The sequence below is a fragment of the Typopeltis vanoorti genome, chromosome 25 (genome assembly GCF_054136105.1).
Source record: "Typopeltis vanoorti isolate ZY-2024b chromosome 25, IOZ_Tvanoo_1.0, whole genome shotgun sequence".
Lineage (NCBI taxonomy): Eukaryota > Metazoa > Arthropoda > Arachnida > Uropygi > Thelyphonidae > Typopeltis > Typopeltis vanoorti.
The window spans coordinates 31,675,728-31,702,997 of record NC_143573.1 but is presented as its reverse complement, the minus strand read 5'-3'; the positions used below and the strand labels follow the sequence as shown (position 1 = coordinate 31,702,997).

The following is a 27,270-nucleotide window of genomic DNA, read 5'->3' as shown; positions in this document are numbered from 1 at the left end:
CCCAAGCAGCACTGATATCCCTTCTATCCAGTTCCTCTTCCCAAGTTATTGCCACAAGCTATTTCCTGAGCTTTTCATAATTATCGTAATCCCACATATATCCCTTTCTAACAGACATCCTCAAATGACTAGTCACCCTGCAAGTGATCACCTCATGGTCACTCTCACCAACTGGTGGAAGATTTGATGCCCCATTTACAATATCATCTGATGGAATGAACATATCCAATATCCTCTGTTACATACTGCCTAAGGTAACCTTCTCTCTGAAAAACTCCAGAAATTCATTTTCTTTGCCCCTCCCCTCCCCCAGATGCAGTCTCTTGATTCCAGTCTATATTACCATAATTAGTCACCCATAATAATCACTCATTTCTTGCTAGCCAGGCTAATTAGCTTATAACATTTCCTTCTCATTACCCTCCATATTATCAGGTCTACAGCATAATACTTTTTTTTTTTTTTTTGTCCATTTGATTCTGTGTGAGGTGTCCAAGGCATGGTCATCTAAAACAGATTAACCATAGCGGAAGATATATTTCTTGTGTTCTTCAAGGCAGATGTTAGCAGATCTCCCAGTTTGATCATAATACAACAAGTTGCAAGAACAAGGGAATCCTGTATATACCCTGTTTGGGAGAGGGGAAGGAACTTGATAAAATCTCAAATAAGTAATACTTATTTGTGATTTTAATGTTTTTGAAAGGACAGATTGGAATGAAAGCAGTGGAATTTATAGAACTAAGGAATAATTATTTAAAACGTGTGAAGAGGACCCTAGCTTTTGAGTATGTTAAATATGATGATAGCATTAGAGAATTTGTCTGTAACCAAAGAAGCACTACACTGCCCTCCAGTCTGACAGTAATTATGCTGTCTTAACTTGGAGGCAATTAAATATGCATAATTTTCAGTGAAGAAGAGGTATATGTGAAAGTACAGATCAAATATGAAGCAGCTTGGAGTGGTACCATCAATAAAATATAGATTAGGGACATATGGTAATAAAGAAACTAATTTTCTGAATACTTGAAGAATAGCCATCTTAAGTGAAGGCATTTTGAATTTGGTTGTAGTATCAGAAGATTGACTATGACTGAGATGTCATCTTCAGGATTAAGGTGACATTTAACAGTTTAATAGTCTTACTCTGTAAGGAATCACAGCGTAGGTGATTATAATAGAATAAGAAATTAGCCTAAGCAGTCCTGAAATTTAGAGTGAAATAGTTGAATGGAGAAGTCAAACAGGAATTGCTATTTCTATGCGAGTTAAATAAGCTTGATGTCAATAAGGAAATAGGACGATGACATATCAACACAAGTGTTAATGGAATATTCCAGGAGTTAGCTTCAACCTGGCATATGTGTTGAAACACCATAAGTCCCAAAGGAGTAGAAGAAAGTAAAATTATTCACTTCAGAAAAGTGGTGATAAGGCTGATGCTACAAATTATATATCTGTATATATGTTAAAGATACCAAGCTATTTTAAACCTGGTTTTACTCCATTTCCCAAGTAAGCAAATAGACAAACAAGTCAAGTTTGCGCCTGTAAGTGTTGAAAGTCTAGCTGACCCTGCATGTAGTGCAAGACCAAGGCAACTCATGGTAAAAGTAGAATAAGCTCCGATCACTAATCTTAATATTTACCCTTAATGCAAAGCACAACTCCTGGAGATGTATGATGCTTTGTATTAAAGGCAAGGGGCCACTACCCAGACCGTTTTCGACCTTTATTGAGGTGTATTTAAGTAAAGACCTCTCAAAAAATTAGGACGATCCCTAGACCACTCCATAGTGGCCGAAAGACCGTCCAACTCAGCGTTGTTCCACTCAGTGACAGGCTCACCCCGTCACCGAGAAGAACTTCTCAGCGTTGGCTCTACCCAGTGGCAGGCTCACCCCACCACCAGCCAGGGCCATAATCTCAGCGGTGGCCCTACTCAGAGACAGGCAAAAACCTATCCCCAAGCAGAGCCTCTCAAAGCCAGCCCCCACCAGTTCCGACCCCTATGAGTAAGTAAAGCTGTCTCTAAAAATTCGGACGATCCCTAGGCCACTAAATTGTGGGTGAAAGACCGTCCATCTCAGCGTTGGCTCCACTCAGTGATGGTCTTCCACCCACCACCACCACCACCGAGCAGAACCGCTCATATTCCAAAGAAAAACATTCACCGATAAAGCCCCTCACTGGGCCGTACCGGAAAACACTCCCCCCAGAGACTCAAATTGCTCCCTTAAGGCAAAAACCTTAAGAGAGTGAACTCATAATAGTCCCCAACCGGTTTCGACCTTTATTGAGGTGTATTTAAGTAAAGACCTCTCTAAAAATTAGTACGATCCCTAGACCACTCCATAGTGGCCGAAAGACTGTCCAACTCAGCGTTGTTCCACTCAGTGACAGGCTTCACTGAGAAGAACTTCTCAGTGTTGGCTCTACCCAGTGGCAGGCTCACCCCACCACCAGCCACAGCCATAATCTCAGCGGTTTCCCTACTCAGAGACAGGCAAAAACCTTTCCCCAAGTAGAGCCTCTCAAAGCCAGCCCCCACCAGTTCCGACCCCTATCAAGGTCTCATCAGTGGGAGCCAGGCTAGAAATACCAAGATTTTAGTAATACAGAGCTTATAAGTATTTTACCAGAACAAGTTACCATAAGGTGTTTTAACCTTATTAAATAAAAATCTCAGCAGGAGATATAAATGTAGAAAGTATTTTACCTTGGGTATAATAAATGTTAAAGATACCAAGCTATTTTAAACCTGGTTTTACTCCATTTCCCAAGTAAGCAAACAGACAAACAAGTCTAGTTTGCTCCTGCAAGTGTTGCAAGTCTAGCTGACCCTGCACGTAGTTCTACATTTATATCTCCTCCTGAGATTTTTATTTAATAAGGTTAAAACACCTTATGGTAACTTGTTCTGGTAAAATACTTATAAGCTCTGTATTACTAAAATCTTGGTATTTCTAGCCTGGCTCCCACTGATGAGACCTCAATAAAGGTCAAAACCGGTCTGGGTAGTGGTCCCTTGCCTTTAATACAAAACATCATACATCTCCTCCAGGAGATGTGCTTTGCATTAAGGGTAAATATTAAGAGTAGAATAAGCTCTGTGATCAGAGCTTATTCCTTTTACCATGAATTGCCTTGGTCTTGCACTACGTGCAGGGTCAGCTAGACTTGCAACACTTGCAGGCGCAAACTTGACTTGTTTGTCTGTTTGCTTACTTGGGAAATGGAGTAAAACCAGGTTTAAAATAGCTTGGTATCTTTTAACATTTATTATACCCAAGGTAAAATACTTTCTACATCTATATATATATATATATATATATATATATATATATATAGCAACAATCTACATATCGAATTGTGGTCATGATGTTTGAGAGCTAGGATACAAAACTAGGCAGATAACAGCAGTTTTCTATGTGGTCATGTTTTACCAACTTATGTACTATCACAATGTGATGACTTCATTGGACAAGGGAGATGTATATACATTGGTATATTTAGATATTTTGCAAAGGCTTTTGATAGCTTGCTACACAAGTTAGTTACTAAACTAGAATGGATGGGATGAGTTGGATAGGTGACTGGCTATCAGATGGGTTGGTTGAGTGCTTCATCAGTGAATGAATTTAAGAATAGGTACAAATAGCTATTGTGTAAATAAATAAAGACTGTATTTCCATAAACCAGCAGGCTGTTTCTGCACAGTTAGCCTAGTGGCTGTGCGCTTCGCAACCATATGCCTGGGGAAGAAGTGTCCTAGGTTTGATTCTCATCGACGACGTGAGGAGCTTAAGGTCTGGTCTCGGGCATGGACAGCAGAGTCCCCACCCCCAGTTTATCTGGGGTTTTTCATCCCACAAGCAGGCAAACTGGCCCTGTGAACACATGCTGCTACAGTAAAAAAATATATCCCCCCCCAGCTGCAGGCTGGCTGGGGGTTGTACTAACAAACTCGTATCTATGAAACATGCATTTTTCCTGATGGAAGCAGGAAAAACGCACAGCAGAGGAAGAAGCATGTTGTTTATAGGGATGCCGTATCCTGAAAGAGGAAAGTCACTACTAGTGGTGTATTGCAGGGGATTTCTTTTGGGCCATTGCTGTTTAACTTGTATATTAATGATATTGTGGTAGGAATAATGGGAGATATGCAACTGTTTTCAGATGATGCAGAATTGGGAAGAACCTTGAAGTGTTCAGCAGACGTTGTGAGGAAGTGAGTCAAATTGCCTGTTCAAGGTTCTGAAATTTGGTAGGTTGAAATTTTGGGGAATAAAACTGAATTTCAGGGTTCACACTGCACAAGTTGTAAAGTCATCACCTTGGTTTATGGAAATGATGCAGAGAACCTCTGAACAGAAATCAAGAATTCCTGGTTCCATTGTATAAGACTTATCAGGCCCCTTATGGACTGCTGTGCACAGATTTGGCTACCTGGTGCTCATGGTCATGAGAATATATTAGAAAGGGTCAGGAGAAGATTGACCAAGTAATAACTGGTCTTAGGAATTTGGAGTGTGAAGATTGTGGGAATTCTTTTTACAAATAGGACATTTGTAAAAAGAATTCTTTGTACAAATTTTTACAAATTTTCATGAATAGGAGAGGAATATAATTGAGATGTTTAACTTGGTAAGAGAAATTTTTCATACAATAGAAGGGTGTGGATCGAACAAGAGGTTATTCTTGTAAGCTTATTATCATCATTCATTATATAGATATTTCCATCGAGTCAAAAGTCTCATCATGGGTGATCCATTATTCATACCCTAGCTATTATTTACACAATAACTCGTACCTATTCTTAAATTCATTCACTGACGAAGCACTCAACCACCTATTACAACTCATTCACCACCCACCCACAAATCAAAAAATGTAGTCTTAACACTCTTGCTAACCGCACCCTTACACAATTTCCATGAGTGATCTTTCATTCTATTCCTTCCTGGCATGTACTGAAAAAAAAAAAGTCTACAGTATCAATCCTATAAAACCCCTCCATTTTGTCTATCAACTAATTTTTGAAGATCTCAGACCATCAATCTATTCTCATAGGGAGTATTCTATAGACATGTCACGGTCTTTGTCACTTGCTTCCAGATCCTTTCCACATTTTTTCATTCCCATAGAACCCAGGGGTGTGTGTGTGTGTGTGGGTGTGCACGTGTGATTGCATGCAGTAGTCCAGATGTGGCCTTATATAGAGGGAACAATAACTACTCTATCTCTGTTTGTTAGTATGTAATCTGATATGTGCTGTTTTGTTACTTTGCAATACTCAACTCCCTATCCATAATCATCCCCAAGTCCTTAGCCCTCATTATTTTTCTGCAGTTCAGTTCCATCAATATAGTACACAGCTTGCAATCTCTTCTTTTCAAAGTGCATCATCTTACGCTTGGCCAGATTAAACTGGTAGCCATTTACTTTTGCCCATACTGCGTCTATTTAAGTCTCTTCCTGCGGGGATCTCTACATCACCTTCATTTATCATCGCTCTTCCTGGTTTTGCATTATCAGCTGAAATTTCCCATCAGATAATTTCCTATATCATTGATGTACAATTTAAACAAAAGAGAACCAAGTACCGAGCCCTGTGGTACATCACTCATCACCTGCCTTCTCGACCCAACTACTCCATAAACTATTCTTTGATATCTGTCCATCAGCCATCCTCTAATCCAAATTGCCAGATTCATATCCAACCCCATTTGCTCCAATTTATGCAACAGAGTTCTATGTGGAATCTTGTCTAAATGCCTTTTCAAAGCTTAGCAATATCTCTAGCCATTTCCCTTATCCAAACTCTGTTGTCACTTTATTATAAAAAATAAGCATATTACTAAGGCAAGATCTATCCTTCACAAAACCTTGTTGTCCCTTACAGAGTATCATATTCCTATCTACCCAATCCCGAATTCTTTCACCAATTTCTCCAATACCTAAACCACCACTCTTGAGATTCTGATTGATCTATAATTTGCTTTTTTTTGTCTTGAAGCCTCTTTTATGCACCGGATTATCTTAAGCCCTCTTTCTACCCCATTGGCACCTTCCTGGTACTGAGGCTAAAATTAAACAGCTTGGTCAGAGGAGCTGATAATTACCATCACCACCTTGATGGTACAGCCCTGCAAAATGCTCACTCAGTAATTCAACTACTTGGTTTACTTCTGTTTCCTTCCCCACCATCATCACCACTTTTTAAAGTCATCCTTACACAGTCAATCCTCCTTTTACTTGCCAAGTGAAAGAAACTCTTTAAGATTTCTTTTGGCCTCATCGGCTAGGTTTCTTTCATAATTAACTTTGGTACTTTTTACCACACCAGTCACTTCTCTTGCCCATGCCTTGTACTGCTCATGGGCATGCTGATCACCTTTTCTTTATATTCCTCAACAACTTTTTTTATTTTTCCAACTCCTGCTTAATGATGCTATTCATCCATCTAACTCCTACTTGATTTATCCTTCTGACTCTGGGTATACATTTGATACTGCTTTCTTCGAACCCCCCCCCCCACACACACCTTGACCATCTCCCATGCACTTCCAACATCTCTTCCCTCCACATTCTTATGCCATGGCACTGCTGCAAGCTGACTCCTCAGTTTGGCATAATCACTTGATTTGTAATTCAGCGTATACCTTTTCTTAACTAAAAATTCTGCATACCTGGCAATCTCCCAGCCAGGACTACGTGATTGCTTTCCCCAAGCAGTGGCAGTTTGGCTACATTGGCTACTGCAGTTTTCTAATGTTATGACCAAATATAGCACTCTCAAACTTTGTATCCCCACCATTACATGCTGTCTCATTATCTAATTATCTCTCTTAGCAACTATATAAATTTCATTTCCTTCTTTCTCTGTCACCATTCCTCCTCCCAATCTATGCCCTCATAGTTCAAATCCTGCATAATTACTTGACCAATGCATGTTATCTATTTATATGCTCCCTTATATCCTTTGGATTATAGCAGTAACCAATTATATTTTGTCCTGTTGGCCTCTATCTCACACCAGATAGCCTCAAATGAACTGACCTCTGCATCCATGTCTTCTGATGTGCTTATGTACTTCTACTCTTTTTGAGTAGCAATTGCTCTGCTGTCATTAGCAAAAACCCGTCCCCCCAATTCTGTTCTTTTTGGCCTCTCTGAATATGCTACCTTTAGTATCATGTGTTTGCTCTCCCACTTGCTAACCTTTATCCACACTCACCTACATCTTCTCACAAGCATTCTAGCTTCCCTGACTCCACACTTTTAAAATATCACTGAACAATACTTTCTCAAGACTCCTGATCAAAAATGGATTTTTGATCCACCTTATATACTCATAACTCTTTCCTTCCCTCAAACTCACTCCACACACCATTCCTCCTGCACAATCTATGCACTGATTCATTCACGATGATAGCTATATATCTCAGCATCTATTATTATTATTATCCCAAGACCTCATGGAGTCAAAGACTCAAAGGGAGCCTATATCATACCATAGCAACAGACTTACAACTTTTACTTTTTCACTCTACTTTTTTTTTGCACATACCACCAAGTCTTTCATATCTTCTTGCATACTGCACTTATCACCTGCTAAAGCATTTGTACAGCCAAAATAAACATCTTTTTCACCTCCACTCTCTTGCGCCTTACAATATCTCTAACATGCTTAATCTTGAAACAAGAAAAAATGATTTCATAACACTATAAGGCGGGAGTAAGGATCAGGTTCTTTTCATGGAGAGTAACTGGTAAGTGGAATGCATTGCCTGACAGTGTTAGTGAATGCATGTTGAATGAATTTAAAGCACAGTTTGAGCTTTGTGTGCATGTGACAGTGCACATTTCCTGTGATGAGCCTTTTGACTTCATGACGGTGTGGTATAATAATAAAGATGCTCACAAATTAACATGGAGAGAGGACACAAGAAAAGTCTCATTGCCCATGTTATTGTTAATAGTGATATTATTATTATCCTAATGGAGTCAGATTCATCTGGGAGGTTCCCTTTCGTCATACAGTGTGCCTTAAACACATTGGTGTCTGCAAAGAATTTTAATCATTCACAACTCTCTATGCAAAAAACTTGCTTTTCACTCTCTTTTGGTTCAAAATACAAGGTATATAGGAAATTTACAAGTGATCATGATTTGGTTTTGAGGAGGATAAAAAATGAATATCATAAAATGAAATGAAAAATGTGTAAGAAACTTAAAAAGAATTAAAGTAGAGCAGCTTTCAGTGAACTGTAGATTGAAATATACAAAGATTATTGGGGGAAAATAATCAAAAGAAGAAAAGATAATCAAACTCTGGAGACTCATTAGTAGACTTGTCAGAAAGGCTTTTGGTGAAGTTGTATGCAAGAAGAGAAAAATTAGAATTCCATGGTGGACTCAGGAAATTAGAGGCAGTCCATAAAAAGAAAGCATTTTGGTAAATAAGTCTACAGGCACCCTCATAGCACATTGAGAAAAATGTTAGAAAACTAAGCTATGCATAACAGTAGCTCAACAAAAGTCATGAGAAGACTTGAGCAATAATATAGAAGATTACAGGAAAGTGGCAAAACGTTTTGGAGGCCATTGAAAAACTTAGAAATTGAAGAGTATTGTAAAAGGAATCAGAGATGGTAAGTGACATGACATCTAGGATAAAGATATCAGAGATTTTAAGTTTCAGTAAGGAAATACCATGAGTAGACATATTACTATCTATTATAATAACCTGAGTTAACTCATGTCAATTATTCTTTATTCGTAGAATTTTCACCTGAGTATCACAGGCATCATCAGTACAGGTACAAGGCTAATTAAAGAATAACTGTTATATTCACAAAGTGCCACCTAAGTAGCTAAGGTTAAATTTCCTAAATTTATTTAATTATTCAATTATAATAATTAAAATTTTATTTTATTTTTAGTATATACATGTGTATACAATTATGTTAGGAAAGATTTGCTGCTTTATAAAGTACTATCTCCCACAAGGAGGAAAGACGTAGACCATCGGATCTGTTTAGGTTAGGGGAGTAAAGTAATGTTTCACATGTTTCTTTGTATAGCCGTTCCATTAGGAACCAACTTTTGTCTTGTTCCACTTAACTCTGTCTGTGTTGATGGCATGTTCTGCAATTCCAGACTGTTCGGGTTCAAGGTACTGGATGTACAACTGGTGTTCTTCTAACCGGACCTGAGCAGATCTTCCTGTTTGTCCAAAATATGATAATCCACACGAGCAGGGAATCTGGTAGACACCTGGATAGCTGAGATGTGGGAGCTTGTCCTTTGGAGACATTAGGAAAGTGGAGATTTTTCTGACAGGTCAAAAAGCCACACAGATATTTAGTGGTTTTAGCACCTTAGCTATGTGTTCACCAACCCTTTGTACATAGGGGATAGGTATATGTGTAGGTTCTTCTGTACTTGAAGAGGATGCTGGAGCATGACTACTTAAAGTTCTTTTTATGAAGGACTTCTTATAGCCATTGGATATGAAGGAGAAAAAAATGTTTTTTTTAAATTATTATAATTGAATAATTAAATAATTATTTAATAATAAAAATTAAATAAATTTAGGAAATTTAACCTTAGCTACTTAGGTGGCACTTTGTGAATATAACAGTTATTGTTTAATTAGCCTTGTACCTGTACTGATGATGCCTGTGATACTCAGGTGAAAATTCTACGAATAAAGAATAATTGACGTGAGTTAATTTAGTTATTATAATAGTTAGTAATGATATCAGAGATGTTTGGAGTAATTATTTTGAAAGACTGTTAAATAAAGATGACAGAACAGTGATAGAAAACATTCAAGAGGACTGCAATCAGGAGTTCATACAACACTTGAGAAAATGGTATCAAACATCTGAAATGTGGAAAGGTGCTGGAATGAATGCTTGAATATGGAGGTATAAAAGTTTTACAGCAGATTCACTGCATAATTTAGAAAACCTGGCCAGGGTGTTAAATTCTGGATGATTGGTGCAGATCTTTTATACTAATCTACAAAAAAAAAAAAAAAAAAAAGAGAAATAAAACAATGAGAGAATTGTCATTTTCTTACTGGGTATTTCAAGTAAGATTTATGTAAGAGAAGCTAAAAGAAAATTGTGAAAAGGAAACTTGTTTCCTGCCATCATACAAGTATGAGGGTTGTTCAGTAAGTCCTTGCAAAAATGAAGAAAATAATTTTTTGGGGACACAAACGTTTTTTATTTTTCAAATAGTCTCCTTTGAGGTCTATACACTTAATCCATTATGCTAGTTTTTTTGATCCCATCCATATAATATGATTTGTCCAAATCTTCAACATTGGCAGTTGTTTAGGCATTCACCTCATCGTTGGATGTAAATCTCTTTCCTGTCAGTCATTTTTTCATGTTTCGAAACATATAGTAGTCTGAGGGAGACAAATCTGGAGAGTGGGGGAGGGGGGGGGATGCGAAAGGACTTTGTAGCATAAATCGAACAATTTTGCAACAGTTCACACATTGATGCTTTTGATCCAGTGTGAGCAATTTGTGGCATCCATCTTGCAGATAGTTTCTCATATGTAAATGTTCATGTAAAGTATTATGTACGCAGTCATTTGGGATTCTCACAGCCTTAGCAATTTCACGCACCTTCACTCTTCTATCATCCATCACCATATCATGGAGTTTTTTAATAATTTCTGGAGTAGTGACCTCAACAAGGCGTTCAGAATGTTCAGCGTCACTTGTGCTCATATGACCACTTCGAAAGTTACTAAACCACTTATAAACCATTCTAATCGAAGGCGCAGACTCACCATAATGTTTATCAAGATTAGCTTTGGTTTCCTGAGCCGTTTTGCCTTTCAAAAAGTAATGTTTAATCATTACACGAAATTCTTACTCATCCATTTTTCACAAATCACGGTACTTGATCGATTCAAATGAACGCCAAACACAGAGTAATAGATCTATTTGACTGAAACATAGTGTACGATCCTCCAACAGTTGCCAGCAACTAAAAATAACCTTGATATGTACTGGTGGCGCCATCTCTTAGACTTTGCACGGACTTATTGAACAGCTCTCGTGTTATATGATGACAGGAAATAAGATCTAGACTAAGTAGATGTCAGGATCAGATTTTCACTTTAAGACAAATAGTTGAGAAATCATGAAATATAACAAGGCTACCTTGTTATATTCCGGTTTTTAGATCTGGAAAATCAAAAATCTAAATTAAAAATGCCAAGAAATTATATTCTTAGTTTAAATCCTTTATCCAAGTGGAAGGAAATAAAAATCTGCACGTGAAGAAACATGACTACTGGGCTACTCGTATATAGAGGCTAATGACTTCACATTAATTGCCTTAGTATCCCATAATGAAATGCACATATCCTTACTGACATGTATAATACTATACACATCCTTACGGACTTATGCATTATCAGAAGGGCCACTATCCAGACTGGTTTTGACCTTCACTGAGGGCTCATCAGTGGGAGCCAGACCAGAAGTGATATCAAGGTTGAAGTAATACAGAAGTCATATTCCCATATACAAGTAGTCAAAAGGTGTCATACCTTGTTACTAAAATATTCTGGCTTTTCTCTTCTTCAACATCTATCTCTAATCCAGAGTATTTTATTAATAAGATATGACACCTTTTGACCACTTGTATATGGAAATACTGCATTACTTCTGTTTAATGGATGGAAAAAGAGGAGGATGCAAGCAGGGGAGTGAGAAGCAGGTTCTTTGCATGGAGAGTGATTGGTGAGCGGAATGGATTGTCTGAAAGTGGTGTAACTGCAGGAACTGTGAACTGGTTCAAGGCATGGTTCAATGATCTTTTCTCATGAGAGAGAGAGAGAGAGAGTATAGATCTCCCAAGAGTAAAAATATATGGAGATCTTTCCATTTGGCATTGTTGTAGTGTGAGATGTGTGATTGTGAATTGCTGAGAGAAGGGCATCCCACTAAAGATTGGTAGAGCCTCTGCTACTAATGGCTCATGCAAAAAATTAAGAAAGTTTGAGCGTGGTAAGTAGTTGGAAGGGATCAGTCATTCAGTGCTGTTGGCACTCTCTCTCGATGAGTCTATGGACTCCCTGGAAGTGTCACATAATAATAATTATGATCTGAATTATCAAGAAGAGAGGTCATCTCAATGTGTTTAAAGGAGAACTGGTTAAGGAAAAATCTAGTATGTTTGGTGATTGGAAAGGATTGTCCAGTATTTTGGTCAGTGGAACTGGAAAAATGGAGCTACTCGGAATTGTAGACATCAAATTCGAGGAGGATGATTTCACTATTGGGATAGCTGGATTGCAGGAAATCAAGCTTCCAGAAGTCAGTAAGAAGGTCAAAGAAACCAGAATTGAGAGAGCATAAAGACAGTAGAAAGGAGGCAAGGAATTCATAAGCCACAGAAGGGCAAAAAACGTGTATTTAATATTGAGGCATCTCTATCAATAAATATTCAGACCTCACAAAAACACAAGTTCCACCCTTGGCAGACAGTCATGCAGATTGTAGTTTGGACAGTTAAGTGGTTGTGGCATTATGTAATTGGAGTTCAGTCAATAACAGACTTTGTAATGTCTATAATAGGTTTGTAGTATCTAAAGCAGACTTGTGGTGAGTCCAATTTTATGATTCCATGGAGATGCTGTGATGATGATAATATGAAGTCAGTGGCATGGATAAGACAGTAACTGATAGTTATCAGAAAGTAGTATATGGTAGAGCAGAATCTAAGTGACTGCAGGTGACTAGTGTCATGGCAGAGGACTCGGTGCTTGGACCACACTGCTGCTAAATTTTTATGCCAATGAGATCATGGAGGATTTAAACAGGGAATAAAGTGATGAGTTGGAAAGCAATAATAAATGAAGCTGATGTAGAGATCCTGAAGGTGGATTTGAATAGACTAACCATAAGTGCGTTTTCCACATCAGTAGGAAATAATAAGAAAGTTCTCCCTTTTCAAAAGGCCTTGATATTACCCTTCTGGACTAATGTGCTCAGATTTGGATGCCTAAGTTTTGTGGTGGTGGATAACCAATGTGATAACAGATCTGTAGAATGCTTGGTATGAGGATAGATTAAAGATTTGTGGGTATCAAAATATGGTTAATAGATGAAAAAGAAGGGATATGATGAAAGCGTATAATTATTAAATGGATTTTATAGAACGGATGCTGAATAAATTTTTCATTACAGAGGCCTGATAGAAGCAGAATCAGTGCAAAAGATGGAGCGCTAAATGGAGAAGATGGATCTGAGCCTTATGTTGTATCACAAAGATGAATGAATGAAATGGATTGCTAAGATGTTGTGAGTGCATTGAGTAAATGCATATAAGGAGAGGTACAGTAAGCATTGCATAGGTTAGTGGGGACCTTGAGACTCCCTGAATAAAGTGCCATCCACACAAGTAGCAAGTATAGTTATGGTTTAGAAATCAGAATATAAGACTAAAGAAAAAAGTCATATTCACTTTACCAGTCAGATTTTTTTTCTTCTGTCAGCATATCGTTATTTTAATCTGAAGAAAAATACATATTCTTCATATTAATTTCATATTTTGGAAATTATTGATGAATATATCTTATTCAAGTATATTTCTTTAACAGATTTTCATTCAGCGTACTACTGGATGTGATCACATGCACTGTACCAGATGCAAAACTGACTTCTGTTATAGATGTGGAGATCGGTTTCGGCGTCTCAAGTTCTTTGGGGACCATTATAGCAAACTGAGTGTGTTTGGTTGCAAGTTTCGCTATAAAGCTGAAAAACCAGTTCAAAGAAAGTTAGTACGAGGAGCTGTATTTGGTAAGTCAATATTCTAGGGATTTGCTTTCTAAAATTATTTATTGCATATTATTTATCACCTATTTTGGGAATTAGCAATTACTTATATTAATTTACAGCTATCAGGAATTTTTTAATGTATTGTAACTCATTTAAAGATTCTGCTTTTTTTATATTAGCAGAAAAACCTTGTATTTCCATAACCAGCTATTACAGTAAAATCAATAAAATTAAGCATTATTAAACTATCAGTAACATACATAAAAGATAAAAATTAATTGAAAGCAGACTGATAATTATTATCAGTCTGCTTATATTATACTGATTACATACTGATTATATTATATATGAATTAAATTTTGTCTATTTTTATTATTATGAGAGGTTTGTTTAAATTCTGCTATTTAAACAATACAGCTTCAAAAATTCATGAAATATTACACGTGTATCCTGGTTTACATCTTTCCCCTATTTACCATCCCTTAGGACTGGTTGAGCCCTCCTAACGAGGGATTAAGTATATATTTTATGATTGTAGATCCATATATGTTCTGAGGGATAAAAAACTAGAATTTCTGGGTGAAAAAAATCTTCTACCTCCGTGTGAGATTAGGCAGTCTTATCTCATACGGATCATACCTTTAGTCGAAAGAGACCTGATAAAGGTTCCTCACGTCATGGACAGGAATCAAACCTAGGTCTTTCCGACCAAAGGGCTTCATCTATACCGAATGATGGTCCAAGAGTTGAGATTATTCCTGAATACTACAGCATTCTGGGAATGACATTCTTTTTAATAATGGCAAAACTTGTTATAATGAAATCTTTAACCTCTTCAGCCATGAACTTCCAGTTGGACACTAACAATAACACTCTGTTTAACTCACTGAAGTTCCAAGGACACCCTAACAGAAGAGATCTTAATGGTCACCTTTCAGTAAATGCCATCAAATGGAGGTACTTTAATATTGAAGATCCAATCTGTGACATATGTTACAGATTGGAAGCAGTAGAACATACATTCCACAGCTGTCCTATTGCTATGCATATATGAAACAGAATATGTAATGTATTGGGCATTCCATTACTTACAGCAGAATGGGTTCTTTTTTTTTTTTTTTTTTTGCATACCCCCCTTCTCCCCACTTGTCAGCAATGGGAAGAGAATTTTGATTTTTATAACTGAGTTGAAATATCATTCATAGAAAGTTAGGAAAAAAACATGGATTTGAAAAGCAATATGACATACAAATGCTTCACAATATTGCATAATGGAAATTTGATTGTTCAGTCTGATTATTGTATTTAGAAAGAAGCATTCTGGAGATAACAAATTTTTAGCTAGGTGGTATAGACCACCAACATTATGCAACATTCACCAGGGGAGATAAAATTTTGTTTATTTTTATTACTATGAGAGGTTTGTTAATATTATTATTATTACATAACACCTCCAGGGAGTCCAAGGACTCATTGAGGGAAGGCACCTACTCTACAACTCTCAGTCTCCACCAACCGCAACTACCTTCATCTACACCAATGCCATCTACCGCTGACCACCACCACTAGTATTTTCACAGACAATCGCAAACATCCATGCCCACGGTGGGATTCGAACCTGCAACCTTTTGGTTGGAGAGCAGATATACCAACCAAGCTGGCATGGTTCCATCCTCTTAATTCACTATGGTGTTATTGTCAACAGCAGGAATGTTGATGACTGGCAAACTTTCTCAGGCCAACTCAAGGCAGTTGGCCTGAGGTGGTTAGCCTTATCTAAGTTACTCTAGATAAGGCTAACCACCTGGGTACTAATTATCCTCGGGATTTTAGTTTCAATTGGTCTGTTAGTTGTTCAGCTGCATGAGACTGGCGAAAAAGAAAAGATAGCCTTTGGCTATATGATGATGATATAAAAAAAGCTGAGGCCTTTCTCTCTCATATTGTTATTATGATTATTATTTCTGGACCTCCATGAAGTCATAAGACTCATCGTGGAAGGTCAACACAAAGTCTATCATACCACTCCTTAAACTCATCCAATGTCTGCACATTCATCACTCTCTCAGGCAATGCATTTCATGCTCCTATCACTTTCCATGCACAAACTTACTTCTTATCCTTTTACTCTTCTTCCTTTTTTCCTCTTTTACCTTGTAGTGTTGAGGGTTTTCTATTCATTTAACTGCAACCATACACAATGATAAGGTGGTTAGCCCTATTCCTCTCGGTGTATCCTATGTATGTAGAAGCATTGAATTCTCAAGTCTGGTTTGCCTGTCTGTGGGATGAAAAACCCCAGATTAACTGGGGAGAAAACCCTGCAGTCCATACCCAAGACCGGCTATCTTGGCTATGTCTGAGAAAGATCCGAAGCTCCTCATGTCTGTAACAGGAATCGAATCCAGGACACTCCTTTCCTAGGCATGTGGTTGCGAAGTGCATAGCCTCTTGGCTAACTGCGTGGACACTACTCATCATTCCCTTTTGCAACTTCCAGGAATGGCCCTTCTTCTTGCTCGTTTTGCTTGTTCTATGGTATGAAAAATCTCCTCGGTGTTAATACGATAATAACCCTTCAACAGCTTAAATGTCTTGATCATATCCCTTTGTTTTCTATTTACCAAACTGTGCAGTCTTCATGCACTGTCTGTCCTCATAATTAACATTGTACAGTCCTGATGACATTTTTTGTTATCCGTCTCTGCACCATCTCCAAGGTTATTTCATCCCCTTCAAATCCCAGTGACCAGATCTGAGCGCAGAAATCCAGATGTGGTCTGATCAAAGCTGTATACAATGGGACCACCCAACTTTTATCTAATGGGGTCAATGTCCTCCTTAACATTGCAGCAATTTTTTGACATGTCTTCACAGCCTTTGCAATATGTCCTTGGAACTTAAATGTTTCCCCCCCCTAATACTATGACTCTCTTGCTCTGTACTAGGCCTATGATAAACATCCTTTACTTTTTCACCTATAAAAATCAAAACTAGTCTGAATAGTGATTCCCCCCCCCCCCAACGTATAGTATTATTCACATCGAAAAGAAAGTGTGCTTTGCATTATGATATACTAAGGCAATTGATGTGAAGTCATCAGCCTGCTAGGTCATGAAGATACTTCATGTGCAAACTTTGCTTACACTTGGATAAAGATCAAACAAGAATGTAATTTCTTGGCAAGTATAATTTACTTTGTAACCAAGTGAAAGCTTTCTACAACTCATTCCCCTTACTCACATTACTTACCTCTTTCTTCACAAGCACTTCCCCAATCTTTCCAACACAGTTCTCTTGCCCTTCCACATTATCTCTAACTTCTTTAAATCTTCTCTTCTTAGCAGTTATTGTCCTCCTTTCCTGCAATAGCTTTTCTAGTTGAGTCACATCAAAAGCATTGAAATGTAATCCATCACTATTAATACAATTGCATTCATCTCTCAAACTTATCCCACATTTATTCACACATCCTTTCTTCTCACATATCTTTTCTAACTATCTCAACTCTCCACTGTCATAGCTGGGCGACACACTCACTTCCATTCCTGTCACACTCCAGGAAAATAAACTTTATTTTCCTGGAGTGTGCACCTTCTCATTCACCACACACACACACACACACACACACACACACACACACACAAATTGGAATGCTTCATGAGTTTTCATATCATCCTTGCACTGAGACCATCCAATTATTCTCAATATTGCCCAATTTTAGTATACTCAAGCCAAAGTACAATTTACTTTCAGAACTATGGCCAGTCAGGCTTAGTTGATCATGTCATGGACACTATCCACAGAACTAAATAAAAAAAAAAAAAAATAAATAAACTTCTAACAAAAATAAACATGCATATAAAACTCCTTATGATATGGCAAACTGCAATTTTTAGGCTTCCTGCTTAACAGTCGAAACTATCCCACAGAGGATTCCTTTTCTAGGACTAGGAAAGGTAGTAATAATGGCCACTTTGTGTTGCTTGTGTGCACATTATTGTTTTACACTGTTCCTACAATATCTTTGTCTTCTTCTTCCTTTCCAGGCTTATAGGCCAAGTGGCCTGTTCCGGACTCAATTCCACCTTTTTAAGAGTCTTCCTCTGCATCGAGTACCTTTTGGGTGGCAATTTAGAATTTGTTTAGGTATTCTGCTTCTATTCATTCTTAGTATGTGTTCTTTCCATTTTTCTCTATAGCAAATAACTGTTTCATTTAGGGAGGGTGTAATTCCAAGTTTTTTTCTGATTTCGCTGCTTTTCGTTTTGTCCATTATTGTGACTTCTTCAGTTCTGCGCAGAAATTTCATTTCGGATGATTAAATTCTTCTTTCATCTGCTTTTTTTATTGTTCATATCTCATATCTCACTGCCATAAAGTAAGGTTGGTTTAGCTACTGTATTGTAGATTCTTATTTGTGTGTGTTTTTGTACATAATTGGGTTTAAAAATTTTATTTATGATAACTGTTACTTTTAAAAAGTTTGATATCTTTGGTTCTATATCAGCTTCATTTTCATATGACATTGTGCAACCTAAATATCTGAATGTATTTACTTGCTCTATTATTTTGTTGTTTATACTATTTTGCTTCTTATTAGATTAGCACCTTTGAAGGCCATGACTTTTGTTTTGTCTGTTGATATTTCCATACCATGTTTTTATCAGATTATTTAGACTCCATAATGAATTTTGTAGTTTCTTCATTATTTCCAAGGATTATTTGGTCATCAGCAAAAAGAAGAGTAGCTAATCTGGTGTTACGGTTTATTTTGAATCCTCCTTCATTAGTTATCTTCCATTCTTTTGATTTTATCTATGTATATATTAAATAAAACTGGTGAGAGAGGGCAACCCGGACGTACTCTCTATTTATTGGTTTCCAGCTTGATGTTGAATGATTGTACTTCACAGATATTTTATTATCTTGATATATATTATATAAGGCTCTAAAGAGTTGGTTTGGTATTTCATATTCTTCTAGGATTTCCCATAGTTTTTCTCTGATAATTTTATCAAATGCTTTGGTGTAATCTATAAAAGCTATGTGTGTTTTTACGTTCATTTCTCTGTGTTTTTCAATTAATAATTTTAACATAAATGCAGAGTCTATGCAAGACCTGCCTTTTCTGAATCCATTTTGTTCTATTAATTTTGGATCTACTATACGTTAAGTTTATATGCTAAGATTTTTGCATATACTTTATAACAGGTACTAAGTAAGCTGATTCCACCATAATTATTACAATCAGATTTGTGTTAGATGGGAATAACTATTGCTTTGGTCCAATCTTGTGGGCATTTTCCTTCTTTCCAGATCATATTATAAAAGTTAAGTAACCTGAGTGAGAATTCAAGTCCTACATATTTGATAAGTTCCAAGTTTATATTGTCTTCTCCTGGAGCCTTTCCTGTTTTGCTTTGGGTTAAAGCTTCTGTTAATTCTTCTAGAATAGTGGTTCTCAAACTTTTTGAAGTCGAGGCGCATTTAAAATCCTACAAATAATTGTAGGCGCACTATATACAAATTTCTGAGAAATATGTTATAATAATTAAGTCAAATATTACAGAAAAAAATAATGTGATAAAATAAAATGAAACATCCCTTAAGTTTATTCATTCTTGTGTTTATGAGAAACATGAGCCTGATGTGTCCTAGCGATTGCTTCAATGTTTGGCCATATATTTGAAAGGCAAACTCTCATTTTCTCGTCAATACATTGAAGAGTTCCTCTCTTTTTACACTTAATTGTGGTGAGGGTAGAAAATCCTAATTCACATAAATATGTTGAAAATTGTAGTAAAATGTTCAAAGCTTTTTTAGATATTGACACATATTCTTCTTTTGTAGAAATCCAGAAGGCTTCAAGAGACAATTCCTTATGTTTAATCATCAATCCACGATCAGTGGATATAGCTGCCAGTTCTTCTTCTTCTGTTAATGTTAAACCAAAATCACTCGAAGTTTCCATAAATGGGTTTCTAATCCAATCGTATTGTTCAGTGTTAAGTGATGGAAAATAAGAACTCAATTTTTCTTCTAAGCTTGTTAAATGTTCAACTATTATTGGAAGTGTTTCATTTATGCAAGTGTTACTTACCAATGGAAACATTTCCAAATTACCTTCAACAGCTTTTCTTTTCCAAATCTGTAGTTTTCTCTGAAACGCTTTCATTTTGTCAGTGGATGTGAGAATATTTTCTTCTTTCCCTTGCATGCTAGTATTCAAAATATTGAGCTGCTGAATATCGGCCAAATACTGTAACCTGGCAATCCAAAATTCACACCGAAGGAGGTTACAAAAATGTAATTGTTTCATCTCTTCAAAAAACGCAAGCATTTCTTGTCGTAGCTCGTGTACATAGGTAAGTACTTTCCCCCTTGACAGCCACCTCACCTCAGTGTGTAAAAGCAGCCATCTGTGTTGTGAATCCATATTGATACAAAGCTTTTCGAATAAACGTGATTTGACAGGTCTTGTTTTAATAAAGTTTACCATCTGAACAACTTGATCTAAAACTTCTCTTAATTTTTCTCCCAATGTTTTTGCCATCAAGGCCTCCCTATGAAGAAAACAGTGAGTTACGATAACATTCTCATTTTGTTTTTTTACAAAAGATGTAAGGCCCTTAACACAGCCTACCATGGAAGGTGCTCCATCTGTACAAATGCCTACACATGACTTCCATGTTAACTGCCATTTATCAAGATAGCTATTCAAAATGTTAAAAACGTCCTCACCTTTTGTAGAGACACTTAATTCTTTGCAAAAAAGAAACTGATTTACTATTTGATCTTCATTAATAAAACGGATGAATGCTAAGAGTTGTGCTTTGTTGGTAATGTCTGTTGACTCATCAACTTGCAATGCAAAATTTGAATACTGAAGTTTATTACTGCATACATTTTTCTCAATATCAGAAGACATTTCTATAATATGCCTGTGAACTGTATCGTTGGACAGAGGAATCTTGCTTATTTTCATTGCTGCTTCATTTCTAGCATTGTCATGACCATGTTTTGCATGCAGGCAAAATAAGTGACTCACCTAAAGTATGATCTTTCATAATTTTTGCTATCAGTTCTGAGACTTGATAAGAAGCGATTTGAGCTTTATCAGAAACAGTCATTATACTTTTAAAAGAATTTGCTGCTTTTGTTTGCTGTTCAGACAATCTCTTGAAAAAACTTACAAATTTATCTTGTAAATTAGAGTGTATAGTTTTAAAATGTTTATTCAATTTATTATTATTCCTGATACCTCCAAGGAGTCCGAAGACTCATCGTGGGAGGACATCTACAATTCTCTCTACACCTAACCTCTACTACGAATCATCTCCATCAACGCCATCTACCGCCCACTTCCAACACCACCACAACTAGTAATTTTTGTCTGTAAATTGCGTGTGTTCTGATGGGCCGATTTGTATGTATGCGGGATGAAAAGCCCGAGTTTCCGGGAGAAAAAACCCTGCTACCTCCATATGAGATCGGCTAACTCACCTTCGATTGAAATCGACCAGATAAAGATTCCTCCCGTCGCGACGAGAATCGAACTTAGGCCTATTCCAATCGAAGGGCGCAATGTACCGTTGTTCTTCCAATTGCGCTACGGAGGCGCTAGCATTGTCATGACCATGTTTTGCATGCAGGCAAAATAAGTGACTCACCTAAAGTATGATCTTTCATAATTTTTGCTATCAGTTCTGAGACTTGATAAGAAGCGATTTGAGCTTTATCAGAAACAGTCATTATACTTTTAAAAGAATTTGCTGCTTTTGTTTGCTGTTCAGACAATCTCTAAATTTACTAGGAAGCAATGATTCATTTGCCATTTTACATCCACATACTAAACATAGCGGCAAAGGATGATCTTCACTTCTGGTCCAAGTGAAACCAAAGCTTAAATAACTTTCATTATATTTGCGAGTAGGCCGCGATTTTGCTTTCTTACTTTGCACTTAACTTTTGCTCACTTCCAGAATCTGATTCTTCAATATCACGCTTCTTTTTGAGAAATCTATCCATTTTATTTGGGTGTATTTATTTGAAAATAAGTAATATGCACATAACATCCACTTCCAACACTTTTAAAATAAGTAATATACACAACAAGAATAAACCATATTCTTGTTCTCTTTGCAAGAAAATCCGCTGTTAATTAACATAATAATGATTATTCTTTATTAAAGAATAATAATAAAGAGCGGTATATCCGTAATGAAAAGGTATAATAGAGTAACTATATTTATTTTTATATCTGGACACATATTTCTCTGGAATACCACAGGGCATACCTGGAAATCTTCTAGGGTGCACCCTTTGAGAACCACTGTTGTAGAGAGATGTTTACAAAGGGTAGTTTTCTGTTTTGAATGTTTTCATCATACCATAGACCTTGGTAGTAATTTTGCCATGTTTCTATTTTAATGGTATTAATATCTGCTTTTTCTCTAGTTTCATTGCTTAGATCTTGAAGGATTTTATATGCATTAGGTCTTTTGAGCATACAATCTCTCTAATTTTGTTACAAAATTGTTCCATCTGTTTCTGTTTATTCTCCTGCATGCTGCTTTTGCTATTGCTTTTTTTCTGCTGTATTCCATTTTTGATTCTATTGTTTTTAGGCTGAGCCAGTGTTTATATGCTTTATTCTTTTCTTCAATAATGCATTTAATTTCATCATCCCAGTCCCTAAGGCCTCTTTTTCTTTTCCACTTTTTCTTTGTTCCTAAACTTTCTTTTGCAGCTTTTGTCATTATGGTTTTTAGGTTTGACCATTCTTCTTCTATGTTCTGATTTTGTTTTATACCTGTCATCCAGTTCTTTATTCTTTTTTGGTACAAGTCTTTAATACTACTGTCATCCAAAAGTCTAACTTTGAAAGATTCAAAATTTCTATTTTCCTTATGCTTTTTTGTTGTTTTCCATCTTGGTTCCCATTTTATTTTTCCAATTAAAAGGTAATGATCTGATTCTATTTCAGATCCTCTATATACTCTTGTATCTATTATCATTTCTGACATTTTGATATTGCTGATTATGTAATCAATAATGCTTCTTGTGTCTCTTGCTTCCCAGGTGTATCTGTGGATGTCTTTATGTTTGAAGAAGGTGTTCATTATTTTAAGGTTATTGCTTATAGTAAAATCTCTTAATCTATTTCCATTTCAGTTAAGTTCTCCGATAGGTCCTATGTTTGGTTTATATGGTTTATTGCCAATTCTTGCATTGAGATCTCCTATTACCAAAATGTGATCCTTAGGATTGGTCTTATTTCATATGTTCTGCAGTTGGGTGTAGAAGTTTTCTGAGTCCTCCTCTTTTCCTTCTTCAGGTGCATAAGTTCCAATTACCATATAGCCTCTGTCTATTTTAATTCTCATTTCTATTATTCTATCGCTCCAAAAGTTGTAATGGATTATATTGTTTCTAAGAGATTTATGTAGAAAGATCATTACACCAGATTTAGCTCTCTCTTCTTTTACCCCACTGTATATATAGATATAATTTTCAGTTTTGTCTGTTCCTCACTGCTTTTTTTTAGATTCTGTAATTACTACTATTTTTACATTTCTTTCTTCTAGTGCTTGGTCCAGTTCTATGATTTTGTGGTGGATACTTCTAACATTCCAGGTGGCTATATATAAAAAGCAGAAATACACTAATACGTGTATTTCTGCTTTTTTTTTTGTTTTCGGTAATTTTCTTCTCAAATCCTTATTCCAAGCCAGTTCGTTCCCAAAAAAGTTTGTCCGTTTACTATCTTCATGAGTCTTTTTAGTGGGTTAAAATTACAATATCTTTGTAATGAGACAAAATGCTGGAAACATCAAACTAATTTATATTTAATTAAACAAATTTGTTTTAATTTCATCCCTCTGAGTATTCAATAATATTTAAGCTTATAAACAAAGTTAATATTAACGAGTATATTTATTAATATAGTATAGTATAGAGTATATTAACTATATATAGTATAATATAGAGTTAATATTTATTCAAAATATAATTATTATTATTATTACGTGACACCACCAGGGAGTCCAAAGACTCATCAAGGGAGGAAGGGCACCTACTCTACAACTGTCTCCACCACTCAATCCACCAGCTATATAAAGAACCGCAGCTACCATCATCTTCTACACCAATGCCATCTACTGCCCACCACTGCCACTAGTATTTTCACAGACAATCGCAAACATCCATGCCCATGGCAGGATTCGAACCCGCAACCTTTTGGCTGGAGAGCGGATATGCTAACCACTTGGTCAACCAGGCCAGCAAATAAAAAAAAAAAATTAGCAGGATAAGCCATTATTCTATAATTTAGTTACTATTATTACGTGACACCTCCAGGGAGTCCAAAAACTCATCGAGGGAAGTCACCTACTCTACAGCTCTCCATCTCTACCATTCAATCCACCAACTGCAACTACACCAACGCCATCTACCGCCTGCCACCACTAGTATTTTCACAGACAATCACAAACATCCATGCCCACGGCAGGATTCGAACCTACAGCCTTTTGGCTGGAGAGCAGATAGATACGCTAACCACTCAGCCAACCAGGCTGGCTATGGAACATAATGTTCCATTTCCTTAGTATATTATTATCATTATTAATAGGCCTCCATGTAGTCAACAGACTTTTAATTGACAAGAAATTATTATAATGTGTAGCCACCTCTTGATGAGTCCTGTACAGACTCATCAAGAGAGCTTATAAATCCCCCAAACCAACTGTCATACCTTCCCTTAAATTCATTCACACTAGATGTACTCACTATCCCTAAAGGCAAACTATTCCACTCACTTGCTGCTCCTACTCTGTGAGAGAAAAACAATATCCTATAACACCGATTCAGAGGTTTATAGACCTCTATCATATCACCTCTTTCTCCTGTTATAACCATAGTCTGTAATCCACATACTTGCAATCTCTCCTTATAATCTAAATACTATAATCCAGATATAATCTTTGTAACTCTTTTTTTTTGCATCCTCTCCACAGCTTCTTTATCCCCTTGGAATGAGACTAAATCTGCACACAAATCCAGGTGAAGTCTTATCAAGGCCTTATAATAAGGCAAAATGACTTCCTTATCCTCTGATATTATCCTCTTATATTATTATCTGCAATTATCCTCTGAGTTCTATTTGCAACTTTTGCTATGTGACTGTTGAACTTCAAATTCCTATCCACCATTACATCAAGATCCCTAACCTCATCAGTTTCTTGTAGCATAATCCCACTAATATAATATGCCACTGGAAATTCATCATGCCAAAGTGCATAACTTTATACTTACCAATATTAAACCTGACAGCCATTTTTGTATGCCCAAATTTCCAGCCTATTTAAATTATTTTGTAAGTGCTGGATATCAGTAGAATCCCTGATTGCTCTGCCTATCTTCACATTATCGGCAAACAATTTCACATCTCTTTTAGACCCTTTCTAATGTCATTAAACAGTGACCTAAGGACTGAACCCTGAGGTACACCATTGGTCACCTTAAATATGGCATTCACATCCACTGATCCAAGCCAAGAGTTTATATTCCAATCCTATATTCTCCAGTTTATGCAGCAGTCTTTCATATGATCTCCTATCAAATGCCTTAGCAAAATCCAACATCATTATACTATCCATTTCCTTTATCCAACTTGGCCATAATATTATTATAAAATATGAGCAAATTGCTAAAACATGACCTTCCTTTCATAAACCCATTCTGCTCCCTGCAGAGTATAGCTTGTTGGTCTATCTATTTCTATATGCAAGTTCTTACAAACTTCTCTAAAATCTTCACTACCACACCAGAGATACTAATAGGGTTGGTAGTTAGATACATCAGTTTTTGCACCACCCTTGTATAATGGAGCTATCATACATTTCTTCCATTCTTGTGGTATCATTCCTGAGCTGAGACTCAAGTTATACACACATGTGAAAGGCATAGCCAATTTGGTTGAACATTCCTTTAGCAAACATGCTGATATTCCATCATAATGAGAAGCACACTTTCAGACATTCATAATGGTATGCATTATTGAAAGATCACTACTCAGGCCAGTTTTGACCTTTGAGACCTCATCCATAGGTGCTATACCCAGGATTTAATTCATACTCTAGATTTTAATAGAAAACTTTTCTACAGATACCTCTTATATCACATGAAGGTTTGTAGGTTACAAAAATTAATTGATAGACAGAAGAAAGAGGATGTGACAAGAATAAGTTGCTAAAGGGGTTTTATAAATTACACGAAGGGGAATTTTTCAGTACATACTTGGAGAGGAGAAACAACGAGTTACTCCTGAGGATTGAGTAAAAGTGTTGAATAAATGATGATAGTAAAATAAGTACTGACTCTTTTTTTTTTTCTTTTTTATAGGAAGTAAAATAATGGCTGCTCCAGTGCTTGGAACTCTAGCTCTGTGTGCAGGAGTAGTTGCTGTTGGAATTGGGATATTTGCTTTGCCTGTATATGGAGGTGTCAAGTTATATGAACTGAAGAATAGAAGGAAAAATGAGCATAGGATCATATACTGTCATGATCCCTAACTAAATCTAGTTTTAATAAATGTCAAATTTAATGTTCAAAAAAGTAACCCGATCCTGTGAAACATATACTGTAGATATCCATAATAATAGATTTTGTTTCATTTTTATAATGAAATCAGATGCAATGTTTATTAATCAGCTGCTCTATTAAAATAGTGTATTGTTTATTGTGTAGGTGTGTAGTTTATGATTAATACATAAATATTTTCTAAATTATCTCTGTTCATTTGTTATTGTAACTAGTAGCTATTTTTATTAAAATACCAGCCAGTGCAACAGTTTTTGTGAAACATAAAAGAAGATCCTTAGCCAATGAGTGGCTGTTCTTAACTGTGCATGCAGAGAATGGAGTGTGCTATGTTTTTGTGTCAATACTTCCTCTGTTAACACCTAAATTATGTAGAACTGAAAATTACTGCAGCATACTCAGTTCTCTATATGCTTATTAGGTGAGCATTAGTCAGCAAGATGTCTTTTTTAAGTAGGAGGACACAAATTCCTGAATTCACTTTTAAATGCTCACTAAATATGTTCATATAACCTTTTTTTCTTTGAAAAAAATGTAAACCAATGCAAAATGTAGATTTTTTAAATTTCATGAAAAGTAAACACATGCTGAATATAAAACTGTTTTCTTGGTGTTTGACTTTGTCATTTTTTTTAAATTAAGCATCATATGAATAAAAATGTAATGGATAAAGAAGTTTACTGAGATAAATTCCTGAGAACACATTATTAAAGAAGGAACTAGTAGGGGAGTGTGTGTGTGTGTGGAGGGGGAAACTATCATCATCAAATTCCTGATATATATCCTTAAGGGGTGTACTGCATGAAAAATTTACATCATTACTGACTTCCTATCTACAATT

General features: G+C 36.3%; 1 protein-coding gene across 1 annotated transcript in view; it reads left to right on the top strand.

The window, feature by feature from the left end:
* The window catches only part of LOC150092636 (E3 ubiquitin-protein ligase RNF217-like), a 192,964-nt gene extending 165,924 nt beyond the window's left edge, over window positions 1-27,040 (top strand). The window contains exons 3-4 of the mRNA XM_090414493.1: window positions 13,646-13,847; window positions 26,232-27,040. Of these exons, the coding sequence (XP_090270619.1) occupies window positions 13,646-13,847; window positions 26,232-26,401 (372 nt within the window). The 3' untranslated portion in view covers window positions 26,402-27,040. The remainder of the gene's footprint in view (window positions 1-13,645; window positions 13,848-26,231) is intronic.
* Window positions 27,041-27,270: the final 230 nt, after the last annotated feature.